At 49.1% G+C, this 19,952-nt stretch overlaps 1 protein-coding gene across 6 annotated transcripts in view; it reads left to right on the forward strand.

Moving 5' to 3' along the window:
* SIDT1 (SID1 transmembrane family member 1) overlaps positions 1-19,952 on the forward strand; it is a 91,935-nt gene continuing 71,983 nt past the window's right edge. For 4 of the 6 annotated variants that reach the window (XM_073310073.2, XM_073310083.2, XM_073310094.2 and 1 more), the window contains exon 1: positions 3-787. In XM_073310073.2, the coding sequence (XP_073166174.1) occupies positions 590-787 (198 nt within the window). In that variant the 5' untranslated portion in view covers positions 3-589. Of the gene's footprint in view, positions 788-19,952 lie in introns of all 6 variants that reach the window. The other 2 variants (XM_073310113.2, XM_073310122.2) reach the window with 1 other exon arrangement.

The following is a 19,952-nucleotide window of genomic DNA, read 5'->3' on the forward strand; positions in this document are numbered from 1 at the left end:
CAGCTGGTCGAGGCAATACAGAGCCAGGATTCCTGCAGGAGAGCGGCTGTCGGTTTTAAACCAGCTAGAGATGGGGGTTAAACACGGCCCCCCGGCGCCGAGCGCTGTTTCCAGCCCAAGCCCCCCGCAAGACGCTCCCATTTAGAAACCACTGGGCTACGAGCCGGGGGGGGGAACCAGTCATAGAAACGATTGCGGCGAGGCCAATTGCTTCGGCTCCCCCTCCCTGCCCGGGGGCAGAGTCTGACTGCAGCTCCCCCCGCCGGGGCCGGCTTCCCGGCTGCCCACGCAGGACTGGGGTTTTGTCAGCCGGCACCTTGCTGGCTCTCTCCCAAGTCTCCAGGGGAGCGGCGCGGGCGCAGGGGCAGGAGCAGGAGCGAGCCGCAGCCCCTCCAGGGGAGGAAATGAAGGCGAGGGCAGGGAAACCAGCCCGGCCCCGCTCTCAAGGTTTCCTCCGTGTGTCACCCGCGGCGGGCGAGGGCAGCAGCCGGGCGCCCGGGGAGCCCCGCGCGGAGCCGTAGCCAGCCTCGGGCTCCGGGCGGCTTCGAAGGGCACTTTGCAGTCCGGGGCCAGCCGCGGCGCGGGGACCATGAGCGGCCTCGCCTTGCTCTGCGGCTTGCCCTGGCTCCTGGGGGTGCTGCCGCAAGAGCTGCAGGCCGGGGCTGGGGGAAGGAGCGGCCGCCCCCCCCCCACCAAGGCGGCGGATTTCGACCGGGTCTACGCAGGGACGGTGACCATCAACCGCGAGGAGATCTACGCCTTCAATTACACCAGCAAGCCGGGCCAGGTAAGGGCTGCCCAGCCTCCGCGGCTGGCCGTCGCTCCGGACGCCTCCCGAGCCCGCCCAGCTGCAAGGCTTCCTGAAGACTTATTGCTAGGGTGGGAGGTCACCGCACCCTCCCGCTCCTCTCCCGAGCCCTTGCCTGGATGTGGCTACCCTTCCCTGTGCCCAGCCACGCAGGGAGTGCTGTTCCCCAGCACAGCGCGGGGTGCTGTGCTTTCCCTCCCCGGGCATGCGGGACATGCAGGGTCTCTGATCCCCCCCCACCCCGCTAGCTTCCCAGCCGTGCAAGAAATGGATGCGTCCCCCACCATTCCGCTGCTCTTTGCACATGCCGCCTCCCTCTTTGGCTGGGGATTACGTTATTGTGATGTAACGATCTATCCCCAGTCGCCACCTGCAGCTTTGAGCCTTTTCCAGGGCTCCCCCTCAGCCCTGAATTTCGCAAAATAAAAGGGAAGCAATCACACCCATTGATCCGGGCAGGAGGAAGGAAGTGGCAGCCTTCAATTGCATAGATCGATGCTATCCTAAGAAGGTCACATCAGCTGAGAGGATAGCGCTGTAGCAACGCAATTATCTAGGCAACACACCGGTTTTGTCTAACTGTTCCCAACTTCCTGTGGTCAATGTTTAAAGGCCATAGTGGAGTTCAGTAACTAGTACATGGGCAAAACATCTATGCTCACAAACCTTTTTGTAAGTATCATTTTTCACACTTTAATGTCTAAGTAAGATCAGCATTCTCTTCCCAGACCTGGGACCACACATCATTAGTTGAGATGTAAGGGTCTCTATTGCAAGTAATTTAGATGATTCACAGTCGGGGGGAAAAGGTTGACTGATAGAGGTGTGCTTAATTTTGGTGGTGGTGGTGGGAAGAAACTTATGTTCTAGCCTAGTGTTTTTCTGCAGCACCCTTCTCTATAAGATTTAAACGCTAAAAGTCTTTCCCCATCATCACAGTCCTGAATTATTTCATAAATTAATATAGTACCTTTACATCCTAAAGCAGTGGTTTTCCACCTGTGGTCCATGGACCCCTGAAGTCTGCAGACTTTCTAAGATTTCCAAAGGGCCTGCCTCTCCATTTGAAATTTTTAAGGGGTCAGCAAATGAAAAATGGTTGAAAACCACTGACCTCAAACGATGGTTCTCAAACTTTTTTTTTTTTTTTTTTTTTTTTTTTGCAGACCACTTGAAAATGGCTCAGGGGCTCAGCAGACCACTTAATGAGCTTTCCAAATGTTGTTTGTACCCTTAGCTAACTATTGTAAAGCACTTTGGATAAAAGGGCTATATTTAAAAACACCCTTAATTATTTTTGTTCTACAAATAAAATCACACAACTCATATTTTAATCAGTAGTCTTACCTTTCTAATGTGATGGATGTGCTCTCTCTCCCCCGCCACAGCAGCCCCCAAGCTGGGGCTGGGAAGGAGGGGGGGGTCTCTCCCCCGCCACAGAGGTGAGGCTGGGAAGGAGGGCCATCTCTCCCCGGCAGCTGCAGCCCTGGAGCTGTGGAAAGTCGCCTCTTTCCCTGGCTGCCGCAGCCCTGCACATCCCACGTTCTCCCCAACCCCCTCTTCTCACCCACTCCCTATGCCCCCCAAGGCCACCACCTCACCTTAGATGTGTGTCTTCTCCAGGGTCCAGGCACCTAATTAGTGGAGCCATGTCTGCCTGGCTCCACTAATTAGGTGGGTGGCCCTTCATTCTATCATGTGCGACTGCCCAGGCATGCACCTTAGAGGGAACTATCCGCAGACCACCTGAATGGAGCTCGTGGACCACTGGTGGCATAGGCGCCAACTTCTCATGGCGCCGGTGGGTGCTCACGCTGGCCCCGCTCTGACTCCACCCTGCCCTGCCCCTATTCCAAACCCTTCCCCAAAGTCTCCACCCCCTCCCTGCCCCTATTGGACCCCTCCCCAAATCCCCAGCACCGCCGCCTCCTCTGAGTGTGCCGCGTTCCCCCTCCCCTCCCAGCTCTTGCTGTGTGAAACAGCTGGGAGCTAGGGGGAAAAAGCGGGCATGCGGCACACTCAGGGGAGGAGGCGGAGGCAAGCTGGGGAGGGGAGCTGCCGGTGGGTGCAGAGCACTCACCAATTTTCCCTGTGTGTGCTCCAGCCCCGGAGCACCCACGGAGTCGGCGCCTATGACCAGTGGTCCACGGACCACAGTTTGAGAACCTCTGTCCTAAAGCATACCAATATGGACAGACTTGTTCTGTCTTCAGTTATACAGAACAAGGGATTAAGGAATATTTTTTGTAAGCTATATTTCTAATGCTCTCTAATAAAATGAAAAAGGTGTTAATGGATGCTAACAAGAAAAAATGGGATTTTTAAAATAAATTGAACTCTGGAATATAAAGTAATCCAGCACTTTATGGATTTCCCTTCCTTCTCCACCTCCCCCTCCAAAGTGTTATGTAAAATATATCCACCATTAAGGCTACAGGGCTATTTCAGTGTTTTGTTGATGTTAGTGATCTAACCAAGTTTTGCTCTCCTGGTTCATGGAAGCACTGGATTGAGGAGGTTGAGAGGATGTATAAGCAATAAGCGTTATTGCAGTGTCTTTTGCTAATTGGTGATATGAAGTATGCTTCCCAAGGTGATTTGGTACTATGATGATGGCCATATAAGTGCATAGCTAGCCACGTAAACTCTGTAGAGCGAGAGGTCTGTTAGTAGAGAACACAGATTTAGTGATTTTAGTTAGTTCATTTTACTGAATTAATTTCTAATATGTTATAGAGAGCTGAATGCCTTTACAACTTTTAAAAATAGGCCCATAGGCAGGAATGGTGATGAGGGTAGGCAAGCAGCCTATGTTAACTCCCAGATGTTTAACAAAGTCTGTCTGGTACATCCCAAGCCCACCCTCTACTTTCATGCCATTGCAAGAATTCAGAGCTCCTGCAACGAGAGAGAGAGAGACAGCAAGTTCCAGGCTCCATTGCAGCTGTCTGTGTTTCAAAAACCCCTGTCTCCGTGCCCCATCAAACTTCAGCACAAAGACTTTTGCACTGAAGTTAAACCTGCAGTGAACACCTGACATTCAATAAGGTGGAGAAGTCTGGATACTTGAGTAACTAAAGTCAAGCTTCATTTTTAATTAATTTTTTTAAATGAATAAATTCTTCAAATATAGCCCATGACACACCTACCGGGGGTGGGTGGGTGGGTGGGGGCACATTGCCAACTCCTGGTGGGAACAGGGAGGAAAATCGTTTTGAAAATGTTATTGTGCTAAAAGGCTTCTAATGTGAGGAGAACCCAGAATGGACCCAGCACAGCCTCTAGTGAGTTTGGGTTTATTCAGCCAGAAGTCCCACAACTGCTGGCATCAATTAGCCTTGTCAGTATCCTCCAAGAAACTCTGGCTTATTAGAGGCAATTGGCATCCGGCATGTGTTTTCCCCCAGAAGGTGGGGATATAAACCAGCAGCAGAGGCCACACTAGGGTCAATCATATGGGGGCTCTTGAGCACAGCTGGGTGTACATATGTCTGCATTTTGTCCCATAATTGATTCAGAAAGGTAGGTCTGTCCTAGGGTATTTGTGGTCTCACTTTTTCTTTGGTTGCTGGTTGGAGGGAGGCTTTACTTTAAATTGAGACTCTACGCAGGTGGGCAGATTCCTTTTGTACCTGGTCAACAGCTGCAGTGTAACGGAACCTCTCAGGATCCTTTAGCCATTATAAGCTTTGGCTCAGTGAACCTCGAGAGTCTGAGCAGCTATCAGGATTTATACCATACTAAAAAATGATACAGCGGAGTTTACCTTCTAGTAGTGTGACTTAATATTTATTCCCCTTCAACAATCTCCCCAGTCCCCAAAGTGCCTCTCGGTGGTGAGTCAGCTAAACTTGGCTAACCTCGTGCCATGCCTCTGGTGTTCCTCCGGAGTTTCCCCATCCATTCGGATTAATTTTGTGTTCTGGCCGACTAGTCAGAAGCTCTTCATGCCTTGAGATGGAAATTGATGGGGGCCCACAAGTCTTCTGCGTGGATGATTAATCCTAGTTACGGCAAGTCTGTGTTGAGTGCAGGAGCATTTTACTCCTGGAAGGGCTGCAGAGGGAAAATGTGATTCTAACTGGCTTCATCTGGCCTCCTACCTCTGGGTAACTCCTCTTCCCCTCACTGTTCTGAGGGCAGATATACAAAGCAGGAGACAAACATTCAGAGAGCCAAAGTAATAATGACAAGACCTGTGGGTCACCATATGCCCTAGCAGCAGGCCTGCTGACTGGGGAAGGGGACAATTACCCAGGGGCCTGGGCGATTTAAAAGGGCCCGCAGCAGCCGGGAGCCCCGGCCCCTTTTAAATTGCCCAGACGGGCCGCAGGACTCCTAGGCACGCGCGGGGTGGTACCGGTGGTGGTGAAGGTAGCTGGGCGGGAAAAGCGTGCCCAGCCACGCAGCCGGCGGTAGATCACTGGGTGCCCAGCAGCGCAGGTGCAGCACCCGCCCTGGGGCTCGGAATTGCTGTCGGCAGCCTGCCTAGCAGGCTTTGTGTAGACTCCAGTCAGCCATGCCCATTTCTGTGGCTGCTGGGTTGCATAATGCCTGCCAGCATGCCTGGCATACAGTCAGTGAGGGAGATGGGCTTAGACTTCTCTTAAGCTCTTGCTGGATGGCAGGCTGGGAGCAGAACTGTTGTACCTAGCTGGTTCTCCCAACACCTCTCTGGTTTCTAGAAAGGACTTGGGCCTGACTGACCTCAAGAGACATTGACTGCCTCTAGTCGCTCCCTTCCCATGCTGGGCATAGACACACATGGTTAGAGGAGGAGATGGCATGTGTAAGACCTACATCTGTCTCATACATGCATGCAAAGTCTAGTGGCTGCAGCACCAGGGAAGATGGTTCTGTTCCTGGGTCTGCACGAGATTGGCTGTGAGACCTTAGGTAAGTCACGGCCTTCCTGTGACTCAGTGGCCCTGTGTGTAAAATGGGAATAACAGTATTATTTGTATCTATCAGGTTGTATAATGTCCACAATTGTAATAGATTTCCATTCGTTTGGGCTCCTCTGGAACATAAACTTCTAGCCCACATGCATCACCCTGCAGGATCAAGCCTATATATAAAGTGACCTTATATTGTTTCTCTCAGTCTTTCTGATGGTAATTTAGGAATGTGCACCACATAGTGATATTAACATATGGCTCTCATGCAACACTCTCCTTGTCTGAACTACACTGGCTGCACTGTCTATCACAAAACTAGTCGTGGCTCTGAGGAAAAGGCAGAAAGCCAGCAAGCTGCAGGGTCTGGAAGCACTGGAGCCAGCAGCAGGAGGTGCTCTGTGCCTGTTCACTAGGCTACTCTGCATTGTTTGGCTTCTCTGGAGGGGGACTGAGTGGAGCAAGCCACTCTCTTCTACCCCTTTGCTTGCTTTCTCATGGACTTGGCTGCAGAAGGGCCCAAATACTTCGTTCAGTTTGACTTGAGGGCTATTCTTCCTAACAGAGGGAAAGCAGCACAGAGCCAGAGGAAAGCTGAGATAATGGCTGTAACTGATTGGCAGAAGTAAAGCACAGGAAGCCACGATGGCACTGGAGGAACCAATGGGTGAAATGTCTGTTTGGTGGGACTAAAAAATTTCTGCACATACTTCTTTTTAAATTAGAAAATATTTAAAACAAAAGTGAAACATTTCTTACACTGCCACAATACGGCACACAAAGGGGAACATGGTCCCTGCCTAAAATTATTAGATGGCTGGAAGGCCAACTACCTCATCTGAGTTTTCCCATGTAGCTTTGCTAGCAACTGCATTGTTCAAACAGCTGGAAGTCCTTCATTGTGGTCTCCCCAGCAGCAATCTGAAATTGCTAACCTTGCTACCTGCATAGCTGTTTGTTTAATGGGGAACTGTTAATTGTTTTTTTTAATGTTTACATTATTACACAAGTGCATTCTGGCACAAATAACAAAGCCAGTTGTGTGCCCCGCAAAACTCAAGCAGGCAATTAGGTAAGTAAACATCTAAATGATGACCTTACTGGGGACCTCAGGGCTTGGAAGAGGGTAAATATGGAGCAGCAGTTAATTTTACTAAGTCCTAGTGAATTTTACTCTGCTAGCAAAACAGAGAAGGCTCCATGCAGCTGGTGAGAGAACTACCCTGCTCCTATACAACTCCAACCCAGGGACTTTGTGTGGAAAGAAATATGCCACAGTTATGGAGGAATCCAAGAGAGCTACCTTCTTCATCCCCATCAACTCTGCCAGTCATCCCAACTGCATTAATCGTATTGGACAGCCAACTGTCTTCTCTGTGCAGAGCTTTGGCTACTTCCTTGCAAAGATTAACTCTGCACAGGACAGTCTCTGGGCATGAGGGATGCCAAGCTAGAACAGAAATCAGAACTTCACCCTCCTTGACAGAGGTTGGACCAATTGCACAAGTGCATAAAATAGAAGCTCTGTGAGACATCTGGGCCATCATATGTGCCTCAGGCCACTGGACGTAATGGCTAGCAAAATCCAGCAAAGAACAGTATCACCCCCTACTGACCAAAATCATGAGCACTTCTCCTGCAGCAGGCAACTTACCTGCTGGACCCCCAAAAGAGTGTGATAGTCCAAGGATGATCGAGAAACCAAAACTGTGCTAATGATCTTGCAAACTGTTGCCCTGTCTCCAGCTTCCCTTTCCTGGGCAAATCCATTGGATCCTGAACACCTCCACTTTACAACAGTCTGCTCATATCCTGGCGCCTTCCTAATAAAGATCCAGCCCAGCCACAACACAGAGCTGGCTCTAATAGGGTTAGTGGATGACACTTTCCCTCTCCCTGCCCTTGTGGCTATGAACAGAGGCCAAATCTCAGCGACCGTACTACTCATCCTGTCAGCAAGTTTTTGACAGTGCTCAGAGGCTAGCTACTGACTCAGGTTTCATTCCAAATCTGGCTCCTGGTGGTGCAGGTCACCGGAACAGGGGGAATAGCTCCTGGGTCTCCCACCACCCAGGTGGGTGCCCTAACCACTGGAGTACAGAGCCCTTCTCATGCTCTCTCTTTGGCCCTCTGACTCTTGAAGCTGTTCCGTTGTGTGTAACTACTTAAACAGGAGAGATTGAAGGAGCCCTACACCAGACTATCCTATAGCTCAGTGGTCAGAGCAGGCACCTGCAGCGGGGGAAATGCTGGTTCAAACCTGTTTGCCCCATCAAGCAGAGGGGGGAAATGAACCTAGGTCTCCCACCTCCCAGGTAAGTGCTCTAACCACAGGGCTAAAAGTAATGAAGTGACCACCAACTCCCCCCAACTTTGTGTGGAGTGAGGCAGGTGCCTAACTCATTCTCACAAGAAATGACTTAAGCTGCCTGACGCCAGGAGAGAGGTTCCTGGCTGTGACTCCCAAACAAAGATAGGCACTTCCCTGCAGACCAGACTCCATGAGTGGGACGGAGCTCAGGATACATCCCTCTCATCAGAATCTCCCATTGGCTAACTTAGGCAGCTCCCTGCCTAGCATGCTGGCTTTGGCAAATCGCATTCTATGGTGCCTATCTCTCTCCATTCATTGTCCAGGAGTGGAGGTGACTAGCATAGGCTGTATGAATTGCATTGTTTCAGTGATGAGTTGTTTTTTTGTGTGTTTATTATTATTTTTTTTTAGGGGCCTAAAAGTTGGGCATTGCAATGCTCAGCATAACAATACTTATGTCCCTTTATGTGGACCCTGGACTGGCCCTTCACGCTAAGAGTTTATGAGGATTAGCAATAGGAAACAACAATTTACAGAGAAGGTAGGGAGGCAGCAGTTGCATCATCTTGGAGCTCCAAATTTATTTTCCTTCAATGACTTCCCACTCAGATTTGTCATTCAAAACAATTGGTAGGGGGAGGAGGAGCAACGTTCTGCACTGACAGTCAGTTCATTCACTGCCACCGCCCCCCAGCTCAGCGGAGATTCAATTGAATTCCCTGGTTTCAGAAGGTGCTTTAAAGCCTACTGGGCCAGTCGCTCTTGGCCACCTCCAAATTGGCATGATTCTGCCCCTTCTGCAGCCCTGTCTCTTGCCTGTCGAACTTCGTAACAGCTTGTGTGCCTGCGCGTTAGAGATGTTCCCTGCCCAGTGCTTTGACTTCGTGCCCTCAGTTTGTCAGGCCCAGGACCAAGCACTGAGGGAGAAGCGTGAGACCTCTCTCTACCCCTTTTCCCTTCACAAGTGTCCCTAGCATCTGCAGGGGATTGCATCAGCGATTCTGCACTAAGGCCAAAACTTTCTTTTTCCCCAGCCTGTTGGGGGAGGGAAGAAGGGGAGACATTTCCTCTTTCCTCCACCTTCCGGCAGAGTAATTACAGTAGCCACTGCAGCTCCAATACCTACCCCCTATGACGGACAGGAGGCGCCATATAGTAGGCTTTCCTCTGGGAGACCCTAGTGTTGAGCCCTCTGCCACCCAGGAAGTGTGCACCCCATACATGGGTACCCCAAATCCTCCCTGCATGATTAGGGGAACCCCACTGGGGTGCCCTTTGCTCCCCAACAGAGGGAAGCCGGCTTTGCCCCCCTGATGCTGTCCCCCCAGCTCAGCAGACCCAGAGTGTGACTCTAACTAGAACTGATAACATTGCCCCTGGGGGAAGGCTGCCGCAACTGCAGCACTGCCATCCCCACTGTGGCATTCTCCAGTTTGGGGATGTGAGGGCTGTGGGGAAGCTCGGCACTTCCTGGGCCTTGCGCTGCAGGTGGATAATACAAGAAGCACAGGTTAACTAAGGGTGTAGCCTGGGAGAGGTCTGTGCTTTGCGGGTGAGGTTAGTGCTCCTGACTTTAGATAATGACATGAGGATTAATAATTTACTGACTTGCACAAGCAAGATTGCTTGAGGTCTGTGTTTGCAGCCAAAGCCTTGTCAGGAAGGGAGATGACCGTGCGTGGGTAGGCCATTTGTCTGGTTTTGACCCAGATGGTCCCTTTTTTGGGGTGGTTTGTCCCCGTCTGGTACTGGGACACACTCAGTCATGGGTTTGTCTGGCATTGGCCAGGGGGATGCCAATTTGAAGAGTGCGCCCCTCCACTCCTGCCGGCATAGCCTTGCACACACTAGGTATGTGAGGTCACGCCTGTGGGGCTGGAGCGGCATGCTCTGCAAATTGGCATTCTCTGTATGGTGTGACCTTATACGCATCGGGCATGTCCAGTCATGCAGCAGAAGTGGTTCCACGTTCTTTCCAGAATAGCTGGTATTCTGGGAATGCGTGAGTGTTCACGCTAATGATGTGTGAGGCAGGTTCAGGACAGCTGGATTTTAAACAGGATGCCAGCAAGCCATGGTTCTGGATGGAGCGCTCAGGATGGCATCTGGGCAGTCCTGTATTGCACCAGTAGGGCTCGACCTAAAGTGTAGAATAAAACGTAAAAAGAACAAAAGCAATGTGCAGGTAGAAATACAGACTTTACATCTTGGTGTATCTACAGCTCTCCTCTTACTCCAGTATTTCTAGGATCAGACAGGAGATGTTCTGACCTCAGTTACTGCCTCCCTCAGTGTGTCCCTTCCCTTCTGTGTGCCTCGGTGTCCGCACCTGTAATATGGAGATAATACTTGGAATCCTCATTACAAAGGATTCCGAAGAAATTTGCTATCTGTATATCCTACATACTTTATACAGCAGATTAGTGCTCTCAACCTGAGGCCAAGGACCAACGATGTCTGCAGAGCAGTTCCAGGTGACTCATGAAGCTGCAACTGCCAAAATTGTGAAGCATCTATCTTCAGGCAGCAACAGTTCCAGTTAGTAATAGCCTGGTCTGGGTGCCTTTTGGAACTTCCTGAGGTGTCTTTGGCCAAGTAAGCTTATAAAACCAAGCACTGTATGCACCTGCTTCAGGCCTTTCTTTGAAGGAAGTGCTCTTGTAATCAGATTTGTGCAGGGCATCAAAACTGGAGGGGTCACAAACTCAAAAGGACAGAAGCAGTCCACCCAGTGACCTAGAGAGATGCGAGCAGTGGAAAATGCAGACAATAGATGATAATGTTACCATTAGTAAGCATTTCCTGTATGTCCTATTACTAGCTATTCATAGGTCTTTTTACAGTATTACTGCAGCACCCAAAGGCCCCAGTCAGAATCAGGCTCCTATTGTGCTAGGTGCTGTACGAACACCTGGACAGACACTCCCTGTGCCAAAGCGCATCACAAGATTAAAACGCATTTTTTTTTTAAAAGCTCTGAAATAAGATGTAATGAACAGGAAGAAAGGAGGATGAGGGTGGTGGTGAGGATAAAAAAGCTATGTTATCCTGACTGGATCACTCCAAATAAAGACGGCTTTTTTTTAAGGAGCAAACACGAAAAAACACCACACAGTCAGACACTCTAGTGACTTTGGCATTATTTAAAAATACAACAAAAATAATGCCTAAATATATGTGAAGTACAACAACACAATGCAATATAACCCAGCACCAGCAAATAAGGCAATTCCAAAGCCTCAGCGTCCTGCAACGGTTTCCCAACTCTACAATTACCTCCCCCTACATCTTCATTTTGGAATATCGGGGGAAGGGGTTAAATTTTGCAGCATGCCCTGAAGATCACTGGATTTGGTCTGTTTCAGATTCCTGTGCATGTATGTGGAAAATTCCAAAGCCATGGGACCCTCACAGAAAATGCCCTGGCAACAGCCCAGTTTATGTATGCCAGTCAAGCTTCAGCTCAATGGCCGCTGATCTTGAGTGTGGTGCTGTGGCATGGGGAGAGAGGAGGTCTCCCAGATAGGTAGATCCTAAGGCATTTATGGCTTTAAAGGGCAAAACCCAATGCTCTTTAGTCTTTAAACTAAACCCAGAAACCCACAGAGCACGGAGCACTGGCTTAACGTGCTTGTGGCGAGAGATTCCCCTTACCAAGTGGGCCACCATATTCTGGCTAGTTTTAAGGTATAGTGCCATGCAGAAGAGCTCACAGATGGACAGCACTGGGCAAAGGTAATTGGTACGCTAGGGCTGGTCCCATCTTTACTCCATCCCAGAACTCATGTTGTATTTGATCCAGTGTTGGATACTGGTGGTTGTCTTATAGGCAGCTCAGCAGTCTTGAGGAGAGATTTATAGGAGGAAAGGGTAGTGGCCTTTACAGATTGATTGATTCAGGGAGGAGTTGCCATAGGCAAGTAACAGCATGGAGGACAGTGCTGAGTAATCTGTGGGGAGAAATGGGCGGTTGAGGTTGGCATCAGGTGGAGGAGCAGAGGTGTGAGGTCGTTGTAACAGGAGATGAGTGGATAATCGGGAAGGATTAGAGCTGTACAGGGCTTTGAAGTTTGAACTATGGCGGAAAGCAGGGAGCTATTCAAAGAGGAGAGCCAGAGCCAGAGTGATGAGGATAGCAGCTCCATTTTTTTTATGGACTGTAGAGGGGGCAATATGGGCATCCAGGAGGAAGTGAGCTGTAGCAGAGTGTGTTTTTGCAATCTGTTCTAGAGATTACCCCAAGTGAGCCAGTGAGAAGGGAGAGAGCAGGCAGTGAACCTGGAGGAGTTCGCTGGGCTACAGTAAAATATACTTTGTTCGGTAACATTTTAGCCTTACGTATGAGAAGCTCAGGGTATGTCTACACTACGGAATTAGGTCGAATTTATAGAAGTCGGTTTTTTAGAAAACGGTTTTATATATTCGAGTGTGTGTGTCCCCACAGAAAATGCTCTAAGTGCATTAAGTGCATTAACTCGGCGGAGTGCTTCCACAGTACCGAGACAAGCGTCGACTTCCGGAGCGTTGCACTGTGGATAGCTATCCCACAGTTCCCGCAGTCTCCGCTGCCCATTGGAATTCTGCGTTGAGATCCCAATGCCTGATGGGGCTAAAACATTGTTGCGGGTGGTTCTGGGTACATATCGTCAGGCCCCCCTTCCCTCCCTCCCTCCGTGAAAGCAAGGGCAGACAATCGTTTCGCGCCTTTTTTCCTGAGTTACCTGTGCAGACGCCATACCACGGCAAGCGTGGAGCCCGCTCAGGTAACAGTCACCCTATGTCTCCTGGGTGCTGGCAGACGCGGTACTGCATTGCTACACAGTAGCAGCAACCCATAGCCTTCTGGCAGCAGACGGTGCAGTACGACTGGTAGCCGTCCTCGTCGTGTCCGAGGTGCTCCTGGCCACGTCGGCCGGGAGCGCCTGGGCAGACATGGGCGCAGGGACTAAATTTGGATTGACTTGACCAGGTCATTCTCTTTAGTCCTGCAGTCAGTCCTATTGAACCGTCTTATGGTGAGCGGGCAGGCGATACGGATTGCTAGCAGTCGTACTGTACCATCTTCTGCCAGGCAGGCAAGAGATGAAGATGGCTAGCAGTCCTACTGCACCGTCTTCTGCCGAGCAGCCATGAGATGTGATGGCATGCAGTCCTTCTGCACCGTCTGCTGCCAGCCAAAGACGTAAAAGATAGATGGAGTGGATCAAAACAAGAAATAGACCAGATTTGTTTTGTACTCATTTGCTTCCCCCCCTCCCCCATCTAGGGGACTCATTCCTCTAGGTCACACTGCAGTCACTCACAGAGAAGGTGCAGCGAGGTAAATCTAGCCATGTATCAATCAGAGGCCAGGCTAACCTCCTTGTTCCAATAAGAACAATTACTTAGGTGCACCATTTCTTATTGGAACCCTCCGTGAAGTCCTGCCTGAAATACTCCTTGATGTAAAGCCACCCCCTTTGTTGATTTCAGCTCCCTGAGGCCAACCCTGTAAGCCGTGTCGTCAGAAGCCCCTCCCTCCATCAGAGCAATGGCAGACAATCGTTCCGTGCCTTTTTTCTGTGCGGATGCCATACCAAGGCAAGCATGGAGGCCGCTCAGCTCACTGTGGCAATTAGGAGCACATTAAACACCACACGCATTATCCAGCAGTATATGCAGCACCAGAACCTGGCAGAGTGATACCGGGCAAGGAGGCGACATCAGTGCGGTCACGTGAGTGATCAGGACATGGACACAGATTTCTCTGAAAGCATGGGCCCTGCCAATGCATGCATCATGGTGCTAATGGGGCAGGTTCATGCTGTGGAACGCTGATTCTGGGCTCAGGAAACAAGCACAGACTGGTGGGACCGCATAGTGTTGCAGGTCTGGGATGATTCCCAGAGGCTGCGAAACTTTCGCATGCGTAAGGGCACTTTCATGGAACTTTGTGACTTGCTTTCCCCTGCCCTGAAGCGCATGAATACCAAGATGAGAGCAGCCCTCACAGTTGAGAAGCGAGTGGCGATAGCCCTGTGGAAGCTTGCAACGCCAGACAGCTACCGGTCAGCTGGGAATCAGTTTGGAGTGGAGGCAAATCTACTGTTGGGCAAATCTACTGTTGGGGCTGCTGTGATGCAAGTAGCCCACGCAATCAAAGATTTGCTGATATCAAGGGTAGTGACCCTGGGAAATGTGCAGGTCATAGTGGATGGCTTTGCTGCAATGGGATTCCCTAACTGTGGTGGGGCCATAGACGGAACCCATATCCCTATCTTGGCACCGGAGCACCAAGCTGCCAAGTACATAAACCGCAAGGGGTACTTTTCAATAGTGCTGCAAGCCCTGGTGGATCACAAAGGACGTTTCACCAACATCAACGTGGGATGGCTGGGAAAGGTACGTGACGCTCGCATCTTCAGGAACTCTGGTCTGTTTCAAAAGCTGCAGGAAGGGACTTTATTCCCAGACCAGAAAATAACTGTTGGGGACGTTGAAATGCCTATATGTATCCTTGGGGACCCAGCCTACCCCTTAATGCCATGGCTCATGAAGCCGTACACAGGCAGCCTGGACAGTAGTCAGGAGCTGTTCAACTACAGGCTGAGCAAGTGCAGAATGGTGGTAGAATGTGCATTTGGACGTTTAAAGGCACGCTGGCGCAGTTTACTGACTTGCTTAGACCTCAGCGAAACCAATATTCCCACTGTTATTACTGCTTGCTGTGTGCTCCACACTATATGTGAGAGTAGGGGGGAGACGTTTATGGCGGGGTGGGAGGTTGAGGCAAATCGCTTGGCTGCTGGTTACGCGCAGCCAGACACCAGGGCAGTTAGAAGAGCACAGGAGGGCGCGGTATGCATCAGAGAAGTTTTGAAAACCAGTTTCATGACTGGCCAGGCTACGGTGTGAAAGTTCTCTTTGTTTCTCCTTGATGAAACCCCCCGCCCCTTGGTTCACTCTACTTCCCTGCAAGCTAACCACCCTCTCCTCCTCCCTTTAATCATTGCTTGCAGAGGCAATAAAGTCATTGTTGCTTCACATTCATGCATTCTTTATTCATTCATCACGCAAATAGGGGGATGACTACCAAGGTAGCCCAGGAGGGGTGGTGGAGGAGGGAAGGAAAATGCCACACAGCACTTTAAAAGTTTACAACTTTAAAATGTATTGAATGCCAGCCTTCTTTTTTTTTGGGCAATCCTCTGTGGCGGAGTGGCTGGTTGGCCGGTGGCCCCCCCACCGCGTTCTTGGGCATCTGGGTGTGGAGGCTATGGAACTTGGGGAGGAGGGCGGTTGGTTACACAGGGGCTGTAGTGGCAGTCTGTGCTCCAGCTGCCTTTGCTGCAGCTCAACCATACATTGGAGCATACTGGTTTGATCCTCCAGCAGCCTCAGCATTGAATCCTGCCTCCTCTCATCACGCTGCCGCTACATTTGAGCTTCAGCCCTGTCTTCAGCCTGCCACCTCTCCTTCCAGTCATTTTATGCTTTCCTGCACTCTGACATTATTTGCCTCCACGCATTCGTCTGTGCTCTGTCAGTGTGGGAGGACAGCATGAGCTCAGAGAACATTTCATCACGAGTGTGTTTTTTTTTTCTTTCTAATCTTCACTAGCCTCTGGGAAGGAGAAGATCTTGTGATCATTGAAACACATGCAGCTGGTGGAGGAAAAAAAAGGGACAGCGGTATTTAAAAAGACACATTTTATAAAACAGTGGCTACACTCTTTCAGGGTAAACCTTGCTGTTAACATTACATACATAGCACGTGTGCTTTCGTTACAAGGTCGCATTTTGCCTACCCCCATCGCGTGGCTACCCCCTCAACCCTCCCCCCTCCCTGTGGCTAACAGCGGGGAACATTTCTGTTCAGCCACAGGCAAACAGCCCAGCAGGAACGGGCTTCTCTGAGTGTCCCCTGAAGAAAAGCACTTTATTTCAACCAGGTGACCATGAATGATATCTCACTCTCCTGAGGATAACACAGAGAGATAAAGAACGGATGTTGTTTGAACGCCAGCAAACATACACTGCAATGCTTTGTTGTACTATGATTCCTGAGTACGTGTTACTGGCCTGGAGTGGTAAAGTGTCCTACCATGAAGGACGCAATAAGGCTGCCCTCCCCAGAAACCTTTTGCAAAGGCTTTGGGAGTACATCCAGGAGAGCCGCGAATGCCAGGGCAAAGTAATCCTTTCACGTGCTTGCTTTTAAACCATGTATAGTATTTTAAAAGGTCCCTTCTCCGCCTGCCGGGTCCAGGAAGCAGCCTTGGGTGGGTTCGGGGGGTACTGGCTCCAGGTCCAGGGTAATAAACAGTTCCTGGCTGTTGGGAAAACCGGTTTCTCCGCTTGCTTGCTGTGAGCTATCTACAACCTCATCATCATCATCTTCTTCGTCCCCAAAACCTGCTTCTGTGTTGCCTCCATCTCCATTGAAGGAGTCAAACAACATGGCTGGGGTAGTGGTGGCTGAACCCCCTAAAATGGCATGCAGCTCATCATAGAAGCGGCATGTTTGGGGCTTTGACCTGGAGCGGCCGTTTGCCTCTCTGGTTTTCTGGTAGGCTTGTCTCAGCTCCTTAAGTTTCACGCGGCACTGCTTCGGGTCCCTGTTATGGCCTCTGTCCTTCATGCCCTGGGAGATTTTGATAAAGGTTTTGGCATTTCGAAAACTGGAACGGAGTTCTGATAGCACGGATTCCTCTCCCCATACAGCGATCAGATCCCGTACCTCCCGTTCAGTCCATGCTGGAGTTCTTTTGTGATTTTGGGACTCCCTTATGGTCACATCTGCTGATGAGCTCTGCATGGTCACCTGCAGCTTGCCACGCTGGCCAAACAGGAAATGAGATTCAAAAGTTCGCGGTTATTTTCCAGTCTACCTGGCCAGTGCATCTGAGTTGAGAGTGCTGTCCAGAGCGGTCACAATGGAGCACTCTGGGATAGCTCCCAGAGGCCAATATCGTCGAATTGTGTCCACAGTACCCCAAATTCGAGCCGGCAAGGCCGATTTAAGCGCTAATCCACTTGTCAGAGGTGGAGTAAGGAAATCGATTTTAAGAGCCCTTTAAGTCGAAATAAAGGGCTTCATTGTGTGGACGGGTGCAGGTTTACATCGATTTAACACTGCTAAATTCGACCTAAAATCCTAGTGTAGACCGGGGCTAAGACACTGCATTTCCACATCTGCAGGCATGGTTTCGATTAAGTTTCTGTGGCTAGGACATCAAATGTAAAACAGTAAAAAATCTTATCCTATTCAGTAACAGTCACGGGGAGCAGGAAAGGAAAGGTGTGAGAGTAACAGTCTAGTGAATGGTGTTGTAGTAAAAGCTCTTGGATGAAAAAATTAATCTATTTATGAGGCCTACACAACTTATCTGGGAAAGTATTAAAAGATTAATTAGGGGTTGCTTTCTGGTCAGCTGTACTGCAGTGTATGTGTCCTGAGGCCTTTACACATTGCAGCTTCCTCCCAGGGTACAGTGTGGCAGATACAAAACTCTGTAATAACCCTGTGTTGCTGTGGGGGCGGGGTGGGAAAATGTACAGTGCAGTAAAAACAATGCTCCTTCTCCTCCCATGTAATGGTGGACTGCCCTTCCAAGAGGTTCAATGTATTACGGAATGGCTCTAGTAACTCCATAATTTTGGTTGCATCAGGGTGTCTGTTATCATCGCAGTTTGCCCCCTCTCGGCCCTACTCCACAAGTGTATCGTTTTCTGTTTGTAACAAGCTCTCTCTGTTTGCCACGGGAGCTCTCACACGTTCTTGTGCACAATTTGCTAAAACTGGGCTAAGTTCCACTAGTACAAATCACAAAAGTTTCCTCGGCTACCCTAGGGGCTTGCACAGTGCACCTGCGCCAATTTCAGTGCACCAACTGGGGCAGTTTCAAGTGTAGACGAGGAATGAGAATGACAGCTGTTTGCAATGTGTTTGTAGAGTAAACTGTGAAAGATGGCTAGGGACTTTCATTTTCAGTTTTTATTTTATTTCATTTTTCCTGGGAATTTATCAGTGTTTATTTCCACAACAACAAAAATAGTTGAAAATCAGTGCAAAAAACTATTAATAATTTTTCTGGGTAAATATCAGGGTTTATTTTGGTGGATGGAAAGTCGATGGAAAAAATATTCGGTAGATAAAAGCTTTGAATTCCGTTCATCAATGCAGAACTAAAACAGAACTCAAAACACAATGCCACCTCTGAGTTTAAGAAAACAATACATCTCTAATCCCCAGATAAAACTTTTCATTTGAATAAACCATTTACTGTTGTAGACTTAGAACTACTAGTCTATAAATATTTACATTTAATAATTGGGCCACATCATTTGCAGTGCATACACTCAACTTCATCCTTTTTCTCCTGTGGTGTGGTGTTGGTTTTTTTATTTATTATTTTTTAAATATTTTTCAAATATTTCCTTGTGTTCTGAAGCATATTCTGATAAAGATTTTTGTTTTCTTTCCATTTTAGTGTGTCAGATCTTTAGACTGTTATCTGCTAACAGCTTGAAATGTGTACATGGTGGGTGTGAGACTCATCAGTACATTAAGCAAACATGCACCCAAGCTCTGAAGTGCATGCACAACTCGTTTATGGTGTGTATCTTCTAGACTAATCAACAGGCAGCTTTGCATATACACATAGACTAATGTATTATCGTAATACATAGATCTCATGCAATGTATTGTACTTTCCTAATAAAACAAGTTATTTTTATATATTTGAATGATACAAAAGTGGGGTGAAAATCAGAAGAAAAAAAAACTTTTTGTAAAACCTGGGAATTTTTCGGTAAAAATCAGTTTAAACTGAAAACTAAGGGGCTTAAAGATGCCTAACCACAATCCTGCTTTGTACCTGGTTGCACACCCTTTAGGAATGAGCGGGAGAAGGGAAGGTTCTGGGATGAGAATGAGCTGAGAACATCAAAGTGACCTGAAAGGTATAACAGTGCTACAAATCAAGGAAAGAGGAATGAGCAGCGGCTGGATCTGTGAAGCCTTCAGTCTCTACAGCTGTCAATCACTAGCACCTTCCATCTGCTAGAACTTGCAGGGCTAGAAGCTATGACCATGGTGGTTCTGGGCTGCTCAGGCCTCTGCATTGCCATTGGAGGCTTAGGCTGGGCTTCCATGGGAGGACCCTGCAAGGCTGGACTTGGCAGAAAGTACTGCCCAGCAGAACCTGAATGGTGGCCCCTCATAGCTCACTGATGGGCCAGTACCACTGCTTCAACCCAGAAGCCGTGAGGGGAGCTGTCTGAGCAACAACACAGACTGCCTGCCCATGTTTGCTCCAGACCCTAGACTCCAGCACCTGACCCTGTTTTGTCCTTGTCTTCACTATTCAATTGCTAATCTGCCCTGACCCTGATCTCCTGGTAACCAGACTCTGCCTGCCTTGGGACACCTGATTCTCGGTCTGTCCACTGGTCCATCTCAGACTCTGACTTCCTGGAACCTGACTTAGCCCGACTCCCGCTCTGACCACTAGATCTGACCACCCATGTTGCAGTCATGACTCCATCAGTTCAACACTATTTTAAGGCTCAAAAAACCCAAGACCTAGAGACTAATCAGATCAGAAGGGTTGGGGGAGGAATTCAAGTCACAGGGTCACTGAAGTCACCTGCACCAGGCTCTTTTGCCAGGAACCCACAGTGAATCTGCAAAAAGAAAGGGAGTACTTGTGGCACCTTAGAGACTAACAAATTTATACAAGTACTCCTCTTCTTTTTGCGAATACAGACTAACACGGCTGCTACTCTGAAACCTGTCATTATGCAAGACAGTGAATCTGGTTTCTTATTTGCAAACAAGATGAATTTGCAAACCTACAAGAATATATTGAATGTGGGAGTATGTGTCTAACTCTGAGTTGTGTGGCTTCTTCACAGTTATGATGCATTGAGACCACTTATATTTTTAAATTAA

The sequence above is a fragment of the Lepidochelys kempii genome, chromosome 1 (genome assembly GCF_965140285.1).
Source record: "Lepidochelys kempii isolate rLepKem1 chromosome 1, rLepKem1.hap1, whole genome shotgun sequence".
Classification (NCBI taxonomy): domain Eukaryota; kingdom Metazoa; phylum Chordata; order Testudines; family Cheloniidae; genus Lepidochelys; species Lepidochelys kempii.